At 50.0% G+C, this 10,700-nt stretch overlaps 1 protein-coding gene across 1 annotated transcript; it reads right to left on the bottom strand.

Moving 5' to 3' along the window:
- Window positions 1–2,115: 2,115 nt before the first annotated feature.
- Window positions 2,116–4,697, bottom strand: LOC119096040 (uncharacterized). The gene has a single exon (XM_037218901.1). It carries the CDS (start codon window positions 4,695–4,697, stop codon window positions 4,026–4,028), a length of 672 nt encoding a protein of 223 aa, XP_037074796.1. The 3' UTR covers window positions 2,116–4,025.
- Between the last annotated feature and the right edge of the window lie 6,003 nt (window positions 4,698–10,700).

Genomic DNA, 10,700 nt, shown 5'->3' with positions numbered 1-10,700 from the left:
ATGGATGCATGCGACGAAATGGATCAACGAGCCTGCAGTTGAAGTAGTCTTGACGAGGGTCGGCACATCCTGGCCTCTAGGGCGCGGTAAAGGGGGCATTTCACCAATGATGAAAAAACAGCAGTGAGACCTATGTTTGGCATGCCCTGTCACAATTACGCACCACTACGCGCGTTCGTACGTAATGGTGTGATAACAGCCGCCTCAGCAGGCACCAACATGGCAATGGAACAATGGGTCATTCCCCTCAGTGCCGCACCGGTCACGGCAGCAGAGACGGGTGCCGCAACGGTCACTGCAGCAGAGACGGGCGCCGCAACCGTCACGGCAGCAGAGACGGGCGCCGCAACGGTCACTGCAGCAGAGACGGGCGCCGCAACCGTCACTGCAGCAGAGACGGGCGCCGCAACCGTCACGGCAGCAGAGACGGGCGCCGCAACGGTCACTGCAGCAGAGACGAGTGCCGCAACCGTCACGGCAGCAGAGACGGGTGCCGCAACGGTCACTGCAGCAGAGACGGGTGCCACAACCGTCACGGCAGCAGAGGCGGGTGCCGCAACGAGCACTACAGCAGAGACGGGTGATGATATGCAGCGCAGACCTTAAGATCTGATGACCACAGCGTATCCACTGTGAGGTCTCCATTCACATTAGTGAGCATGCGGCCACATTTTCCACACGTCTGTGTCATGCAGGTCTAAGTCGACGTCGCTCTGACGGTTCGAGTGCTGAGAAGTCCCTCATCGATGTCGCTCTGACGGTTCGAGTGCTGAGAAGTCCCCCAGCGAATGGCACGACAGCGCTCCATCCAGGCAGAATCGAGTCCATGGTCCGAACATTGGCTGGGGGCCATCATTTAGGCCTTGCATGCGTTTGTTCGGCCAACCGCCTCATATGATATTCCTACACTTGCTGACGAGACCAGAACCCAACACGCGCGAGGGGCAATAATTACTAGGGCTTAGAACCGAGAGATGGTTGTCAGAGAAGTGGGCTGCCACGTTGCCTAAAAGACTGTTTTATAACCTTTGTGCCCCAACCCCGCCCCCTAACTTTACAGCATTTGACACATGGCGGGGCCTTTCGTCAGAAACAAAGCATCATAAGTGCCATTCGGTAAAACAAGGCTGCTATAAGTCCTAAATTCTTTTACAGGTCGATGAAAAATTTCACGAGCATGGACTTCTGCACACATGATTACCCCTTTGACAAATCTTAAACTGAAAAACTGGGTATATAATGTTTTTATGTCACGTCATGCCATGTATTTACTACGATGCGTTCCTTATGTATGACGTAACGCTTGATTCGAGTCAATGATTTACAAATTACACGATAAAAACGAAGATGCGGCGGTGATGGAAACATGTCAATAGCTTGAGAAAGGCCTGCAAAGTCAAACAACACCTTCTTTTTCACCATGATCAAGTTTAGGTATCAGTACATCAGTGTTCGGGGAAGTTATAACGGCCGGCTGCAAGTAAAGTTTTGTTTGGTTTCTGATCCATTGTCTTAACATATGTATTATTCCAAAGGAATACAGTTGTAAAATATACCCACAACCACTCTCACACTTCGCACGGAGATGTCTTTACTACGGGCCGTTCTATATATATGCATATATATATATATATATATATATATATATATATATATATATATACATATATATATATATATAGATATAGATATAGATATAGATAGATATACATATATATATATATATATATATATGTATATATGAGGCAATCCTTGATTCCAGTCTATTAATTAGAGCTTACACGATAAAAACAAAGATGCGACGATGGTGGAAACGCGTCAATGGCTTGGGAAAGGCCTAGTCAAACCAAACCCTCTCTTTCACATTCGTCAAATTTAAATATGAGCACAGCACGGTTTACCCGGAGGTCATAACGGCCAACGTGTTATATCTCCGTAAGTTGAATATCGGTGGATTCCAACAATCCCTCATTCTGACTTCGCCTCTCCGGTATTCAGCTGACGGAGAAATGGGACAGGTTTCTTTATCGTTCAATGAGGGCATAACGGGAGCACATCTTAACCCCCTCCACCCGTGATATTCGAATACTTTATGTCAGACGCTGGCATTGTTCTAAATGGACGAAAATGGCATTTGTTTATTTGTTTATCACACACACAGAAGCACATTACATACAGTCACACATCGGGTCATCAAGAGAATAATCCACGTGTGCCGGCGAGTCTAAACAAATCAGCTCGAAATGATTTCGTTGGATGAAAAGTCAGTTGAGGGAGAATGCCACACACAGTGATTGCAGACAGCGGGTAGCCGTGCGACAAACCCATTTTGAACAGTATTGACCCTTGCAAATGGCTCGTGAAAAAGGCCGGTACGCTGAGAACGCCGGACGAGTGTAGCCAGACTGAACACTGATATCAGGTGAGCGCAGTCAAGTCTGTAATACACATGATATAAAAATAACATGTCAGACTAAGCAAAGCGTGCCTTGATGGATGCTGTTTTGAGCAAAGCGAGAAGACGCTCGTAATTCAGTGGACACCGGGACTGGCTACTCGAACGCATCCACATGAGAAACCGGTGTTGAAGTTTTTCGAGCCGGGCGAGATAGGAAACGACAGCACCGCTCCAAAAACGTTATCGTACTCTATCAATGATCTGACGTGAGCGTTGAAGGCACAAAGCAAAGCCTCGTGATTGAATCGCGCTTGATGAGAACACGACGGCATTTGCACGCTTCGCACGAGAAGGCACAGCGTTCTGTTTGCTTTATGACAGTTGAATCTATGTGATCGGCAAAAGTGATCTTGGTGACCATGAATACGCCGAGACCACGAATCCGCTGGCAGCTATCCAAGCGGTGACCGTCTAGTGCATATGGGTGGTGAACAGGTGACGTGCGGAGGGTGAATGAGATGGTACTGCACTTAGCTGGATTCAATTTCAGTCCCCAGTTTTTGGACCATTCACAGAGACGATCAAATCTACCTGAAGTGCGAGACAATCTGCTACGTTGTCGATTCGGTGATAAATTTTCACATCATCAGCGTACGTAAGGCACTCAGTCTCAGTTTGGTCAGGGACATCAGCCAGAAGGCAGGCGAACAGTAACGGTCCCAGGCCACACGGCCTTCCGGGACGCCAGATCACACTGGAATCCAGTCAGACTGGTTGCCGTTCAGCACTACGTGTTCTGAACGGTTGCCCATTTCCGACCAATGAAAGACAATGTTAGTTCCTCGCTCGTATGGTGTTTTCTCTGGCTCAGCTTCATTACAGAACATTCTAGGGCAATTTGAAAGATGATCCCCTGAAGCACGCTCCCAGACGCAGGTACCCACAAATCAAACTTATTGGGACGAGCTATCGCGTGTTTCAGGTGCGTTTTTTAGTTACCTTGCCCAGGTAACATATCTAATCCCCACGACCGCACGCTCTGAAGGCTGGGGTTGACGACTTGTTCCTCAGGGGCTTGATGTTCATTCCTTAATTCCTATGTGAATGATCCAGTAGTGATGATCAAGCGCCTGCTGCAGGCCGCTGTCAGCCAGGGGTGTAACTTCGCAAACAACTTGAACACCACCGGCGTGCAGAAGGCAGCCGGATTCAATGACGCGCGAAGGTTTATCAACCAGGGAAAAGAGAAGTGAAGTCAAAAGAGGTTCATGCAAAGCACCGGGCGTCAATGATTTCAAACCGGAAGTCTTTCCGGTGACAGTGGCCTTCCTGACACTAGCAGACAGATACCAGATCACAGGTAAAAAACATCACCAGGCGCATGACGTGTCGTGACGGATAAATGTGGCCGCAAAATAACTTTCCAGCTTGGCATATGTGTTTCAGATGCGGGGGCATTAAATGGTTTCGAATACACAATAAAGTGCAGCAATATACGCATAATGCATACGCAATATGATGCGCGGCATAGCGTAGGACAGCTCTATCCTTTCGTGGTCCGCCTCGATTGCTCGCACAGTCCTTGGCTGGAACAAGGTTTTATGTAGTTATGGACCAATGCACCGGCCTACGCACTCCTCATCCACACCAGCCGATACACAGTGGCAACCATTCCGTCCACTCCCTTCATTCTGGAGTTCCTGCCGTACGCCCGATATGGGTTGGAGTGGATCGTCTTGAACCCCGCCTCCTGTATCCGCCAGAACGCGTCGTAATAACGCCTCAGAGCCTGCATGTCCACCTGCATGTGCACCTGCATGCCCAGCTGTCTGACACCCTCCAGGCCAGCCACGTCATTCTCGAGCCAGTCCCACTCGCTGCCCTCGGTGTTGACCGCCAGGTAGTCGATGGTTCGCCTCGAGTGCCCCAGCTTGGCCCTGAGGTCGGTCAGCGTCATCATATGCCAGCCGTCCTTCGTCATCTCTGTGCGGCCACCCAAGCCGATCCTGTGGAAGCGAGCGCCGAAATCCGCTTCGTTCTGTTTGTGCGCCGTCGTGGACGGGTCGAAGGCGTAGACCCGACAGCCGTAGCGGATGCCGGCGCGGCCGAAGCTCCACTCGCTGGATACCCCGGCGGAGTAGAAAAGGCAGTCGCCCGGCGGCGGCGCGCGTCCCTCATCCAGGCAGACGAACATGTCGCCGTCCACCGCCCCCCACTGGCTTACGTAGCCGCCGAACTGCGTCAGCTTGCGGCAGCACAGCTGCGGATTCTCAAGGTAGTGGAAGAGCGCTGCCGCCATCTCCTCGTCGCTGCGCGGAGCCGGCGGCAGCGTCGGCGGCGGGCCAGCGAGCGCCTGGGCCGCCAGCGACACGGCAGCCGGCGGCGGGTGGCCCTCGGTGCACCTGCAGGTACAGACACCGCACTCATCAACAGAGGCCGCAGGTCGCGTCGTGGCGCATGAGAGCGGGGTTATGGGTTTGTGCTGGCCAGCGTGGGGAAGTGAGACACGCAGTGCGTGTGGCAGTGGCAGCAGCATGCTGACACACAACCTGCTCCATTGAGCCGTCCTATATGAATACGTCTTTACCTATTCATCCAAGACAACACATTTTCAACACAGTCCATTCATCGTATCGTCTGATCGAATACACCTTTTCAAAGCTGTCGCGGATGCGGCTGAAACATGAGTGGAGCACCAGAAATGATGCAAAGTCCCATCAAATTTCGTGGAGATTTCTGCACCAAACGACACCAGTGCTTCTGAAACACTGATCGAAAGACAAAAGTTGCGCGCATTTGCGCCAAGGTCACCAAGGGAGCCTAATGTCACCAAACGACTTTAACCCTTGAACCTTAACATCTAGCCATGAAACGACTGTTGATTACCTTCTTACAAACAACAGTTTTGTTAAGGTTTATTTGTTTTTGTACTGTTATTTTTTCGGATAGCGATTATTTTTCGCGTGAATTTTTGGGCGCTGCTCATAATATCATACAAACCCAAAACCAGAGAGCACAACACAGAGATTCGTTAAGAATGTAAAACACACATAAACCTCAATACCCACCTGCGATAAACTATAAACAAAGCGTCCTAGTTTCGACAAGCTCGCTGAAAAAGAGCAATTAAGTGCTTTAACAAAGCTCAGAAAGTACCACTTGCAAGATGAGCTATGACAGAACGTTTGTGTAACAGCATCCTACCACTTTTGTGTTGTTCACTTATTTCCAGGGGCGGATCCAGGATATCATTAAGGGGCCGGGGGGAGGGAGTCGGCACGCACCATTGTAGGGCCCCTTCCAAAAATATCCTCGCATTCCGCATATATATATATATATATATATATATATATATATATAATGCATGTGTGTGTGCATGTGTATGTGTATGTGTATGTGTATGTGTATGTGCATGTGTACGTGTATGTGTATGAATATGTGCATGTGTGTGTGTGTGTGTGTGTGTGTGTGTGTGTGTGTGTGTGCGTGTGCGTGTGCGTGTGCGTGTGCGTGTGCGTGCGTGTGTGTGTGTACGCACACACACACACACACACACACACACACACACGCACACACACATACATTATATATATATATATATATGTATATTTATTTATTGATTTACAGGTACCTATATATGTAGGAATGTATTTACTTATTCATTTACCTCATTATCATATAAATATATCCATCTAAGCTAGGTGTGTTACGCATGCATACACATAAAACTCACTCCCTTTCTACAGATGATGTTAAATGCTGTGATTTTGAGGCTAAGTGTTTCGGAAAAGCAGGCAAAATAAACTTAGCTGACTGCTAACAACCATCAAAACCAAGCATGGACTTGGCTCCTAGCTTATGTCTTTACGGCTAGCCGGCTGGGCGATGTAATGAGTTGATGACTGATCATTAGTGCAGGGGTTTTCCTCTGTTAGAAAGGAGTACAACATATCCCAGCATTCGAAATATGTTAAGAACGTGATGCACTAGTATAATAAGCGTCCACACTCAATAGCCAATGAAAACGACACATACGACGTCGACGGATGGTAAAATTACGTTCGGCAATTGCGCGTAAATTTTTTTTAGCGCATATTCCACCGCTCCTCTGAGGGGAAGACACCAAGGCCAGTAGCGACGAAACCTGAGCGATCATGGGTGACGCAAGAGGCCAACAAAGTGGCTCCCGCCAACAGGTATAGGGTCCGCAGAGCAAGCAAAAAGAACCTAAGACCAACGTGGTGGGCCCATGAACGACCGGTAGTGCCCCGGCAGGCTGACATGTAAAGCCTGGTCAGAGCACAGAACCCGGCCAGAACCCGGCCAGAACCCGGCCAGAACCCTCCGAGCGAAGGGGAATTATCCAAGACAATGAATTAATACCTCTGTGCGATCACGAGTGCGCGGGCGGGTTAACAACACGAACCTCGATAGGAGTGAAGAGTCCTCCGCGAATGAGACCAAGGCGAGAGAGCCCTCGATCAAAGTAGAGGGTCCATGAGCATTGAGTGTCTCCGTGCCTTACCTTACAAAAGCCCTAGCAACAGCAAAAGGCCCTTCAGGCAAGTAGGAGGAGTCTGAGACTTAAGTGAATGGTTCCTGAGCAACTGAGTGCACCCTGGCCTAAGGGACCTGGGAAAAAGCGTAAAGAGCCTTTCGGGCGAATGGGGAGAATTCGCGGAGGAAAACCTGATCGATTAACTGTGCCTAGGCATGGAGGCAGATAGCGTCCCAACGGCACATTGGGCCCTACGAGAAAATGCAAAGAGATCAAGGGCAACGTGGAAAGCTCCTTAGCGATCAGACTGACCCGGTAAGTGAACATATGGGGCCAGGAAACCAACAGTGCAATGGTTCTAGACAGCGTAATGAGCTCCAAAATTTTCTACAAGTAGCACCATCTCAATCAGCAAAAAATGAGCTTGGAATTGTTGAACTTGGAACTGCTAGGAATTGTTCTTGGTCGTCTGTAGGCCCAAAGGCTTACAATTTTGTTATGTTTTTCTGTAAGAAAACAGCGTCCGTCCGGCCGGATATGGCCCCTTCGGAGCCTTTAGGTTCCCTCGGCATGGTCCATGGAGCATGGTCCCGTGCCGTGCCATGGGCCCGTGCCAGAGTGCCCCCGAATGATCGAGTGTGCCCGAGCAGGTTAACAAACAGGGCTCACAAAAAACACCGTATGGCCCTCCAATTTTTTTTGGAAATTTGATCCAAACGCTTTGAATGGATGGATTTCTGGGAACAGCGCTCACGCTAAGCAGTGCCTGTTGCGTGAGCCCTGACCTGAACATCCGATCGCGCGATTCCAGGCAACGACATAATTTAATGGCGAAAGCTTAACGTGCCGCAGTGCTCGGCACGGTCCGCCCAGCCCCCTGACGTCGACTAACCTTTAGCGGGACCGCTGCCACCGGCCGCAGGCCATACCCGTCAAGGGCAAATAGCGAGCGCCTAAAGCGACTCGAACCCACCCCGCCACGGGTGGGTGAATCGGGAGCCAGGCGCTCTAACCAACTGAGCCACCAGGACGGACAAACTGAGTGGGGAGCGCCGGAGACCTTGCGTGAATGGCCCCAGAATGAAAGAATGTGTCCGAGCAGCTTGTCAAAAGGGGCCCAAGAGGAATGTTGGGCCCTCCGTTCAAATAAGAAATGCCCAAAACCCAGCGCAGATGGCCCCCGAAAGATGGAGTACACCCGAGCAGATTGTCAGGTGGCCCAGACAGGAGTGTCGGACCTTAAGTCAAACACCAGGACCCAATGTGCAAGGCCCGCGGACAATTCAGCGTGGCCGAAGCGGCGCACAGATGGGGTCCCCGACAAGTAATAGAGCCCTTCATTCAGATAGGAAGTGCCCAAGACACTACATGGAGGGCCCCCGGATATTCGAGTGTGCCCGAGCAGATTAGCAGATGCGGCCCGGCAAGGGGGTACGGCCTTACGTTCAAATATAAAATCCCCGCGACACGATGTAGAGGGCCCCGAACAATCGAATGCACCACAGCATGTTAACACATAGGGCCCTCAAAAGAGCGGAGGAACCTCCATTCAAAAAGAAGTACCCAAAACCACATGTAGACGTCCCCCACTATCGAATGGGCCCGAGCGTCGTGCCAGAAGGGGCCCCGACAGGAGCGTAAGGCCCCCCCCCCCATTCAAATAAGAGGCACCCAAAACGCGGTGTGGAGGGCCCCCGAAAGATGGAGTGTACCCGAACAGGTTATCAGATGACCCCGATAGAAGCAGAAGACCCTAAATTAAAACACCAAGAACCAATGTGTAGGGCCTCCTGAGCAATGCAGTGTGGCCGAGGAGGCGAACAGAGGGGCCCCGGCAAATGCGTATGGCCCCACTCAAATAGCACGTTCTCAAGGCCCAATGTAGAGGGGCCCCGAACGACTGAATGTGCCCGAGCAGGTTATCAGATTGCCCCCCCCCCCCCAAAGCGTAGGGAAATAAAAAAAGCGTAAAGCGGACCCAATGAGAAAAGAAGTACCCAAGATCCCGTGAGAAGGGTCACCGAACGACCAATGTGCCCAAGCAGGCCATCAGATGGGCCTCCGAAAAGAGTGCAAGGCCCTAAGCAAGTGACAGAGAATTGGAAACGCCCTAGACCAATGAAGAGGGTGCAGGAGCAAATCGCGTGTCCGTATGTTAACTGAGACCCGCGTAAAGGGCCCCTGAGCAAACGAGAATACCCCGGCAGGTTAAGATACGGGACCCCTGCTATAGCCCACAGATCCTTTCTGGCGAATGGAAAGGACACGTGGAAGGACCCGTGATTGACAAGAGTGCCCAGGCACGCTAGCAAGAAAGAACCAAACAACAGCGCAGCCCCCCCCCCCCCCCCGAGCAGATGCAAAAAATAAAAGGCGACGTGGAATGCTCCTAACTATCGAGATTATCCTGCAAGTGGGCATATAGGTCTCCCAAAAACGGCATGGGCCCCTAGACAGGGTAATGAGGCTTAATGTTTCCAGTTCATAACTTTTCTAATCACCGAATCATTCCTTTGACTTCTCAAAGACAATTCAATTTCGCTTACAACCGTTCTTGGTCGTCTGGAAGTCCAGAGATATCCAGTTTTGTTGCGCTTCGTGTTAAAAAAAACCTGCACCTGTTCAGCCGGCGATGGGCACCTCGGAGCCAACGGGCCCCTTCGGGACCCAAGGGGAGGTCATGGCCCCGTGCCCCTCTTCTTTTTGGATCCGCCCCTGCTTATTGCTACATCAGACGCGCACGGTTTGATCAGTAATACCATTTTCCTCGGGGTAGCTCGGAAGGCAGCTCAGAATAGCTCAGAACTTTTATCTGAAGTAGCCGCTCTTGTGGGAGAAGTCTCGTTTGACTCCCTGCTCATTATTTTGAACGAATACATTTTACTTGCCTTGCTATTTCTAATGAGCGTGTTCTGTAATGTTTGCAACACACTATTAAACAAAAATATATCGGAACATAGCACTATTGTCCGGCGAATGCAACGTTCTGGATCTGGCTATATTCATTGGTTTGCTACCCTTTTCTATGTTGAAAAGACCATGTGGGCAAAACTAAATCATTGTGGCGTAAACTCTTGGAAGTGCCATAATAGCAATAATGTGCCACATTACTGTTCTACAGTAATGAACTACATTAACGCAAAACATTACTGTGCAACGAAACAAAGACTAATTACGCAATGTTTGGTGTAAAGGTTAGGGGTGGCATGGTTTAGGGCGTCCCATGGTGTGAAAGTGTATCGGAATTCCTGCGCGTTAAGAGCAGCACACAGCGACCGTTAGAAATGATTTCATATGCCAACGAACACATGGATGTGTCAGATGGACACGAAAAGTCAGTACAAATGAAACTGGATTCAACAGTGTGGCCAGCTAGATACTGTCACTAAATGCCGAAAATCTAGACTCTCAATGCGCACCATGTTTCTGATTTCAGGACAATCTGTAGCAACCTCACCTGTAAATGTAATAAGGCAGCCTCTGCATCATGCAGCCTCTGAAAATCTTTGAAAATTTTGTAAAACGTTCTGAGCAGCAAAAACTTGTACCTTCAAATTCGGGGATTTATCCAGCCATGTGCATCGAATTTCCAGGCTCTGCAATATAACTGTGTCCAATCCGGGGTATGTTATGGTGATTCGCCATATGGTGCGCCAGCTTCATACAGAAGACGGACACCCTTCGATACAGTTGGAAAGTGAAAAAAACGCTGAAGCGTTTGCTTTCAGTGACTGAATCACCACGCTCCATGAGTTGTCGGCCTCCTCGTTGCCCTAGCTGGTGTTCGGCAGATGCCCGTAGACT

The sequence above is a fragment of the Pollicipes pollicipes genome, unplaced genomic scaffold (genome assembly GCF_011947565.3).
Source record: "Pollicipes pollicipes isolate AB1234 unplaced genomic scaffold, Ppol_2.1 Scaffold_4219;HRSCAF=4965_pilon_pilon_pilon, whole genome shotgun sequence".
Classification (NCBI taxonomy): Eukaryota; Metazoa; Arthropoda; class Thecostraca; order Pollicipedomorpha; family Pollicipedidae; genus Pollicipes; species Pollicipes pollicipes.
This window is presented reverse-complemented; position numbering and strand designations above follow the sequence as displayed.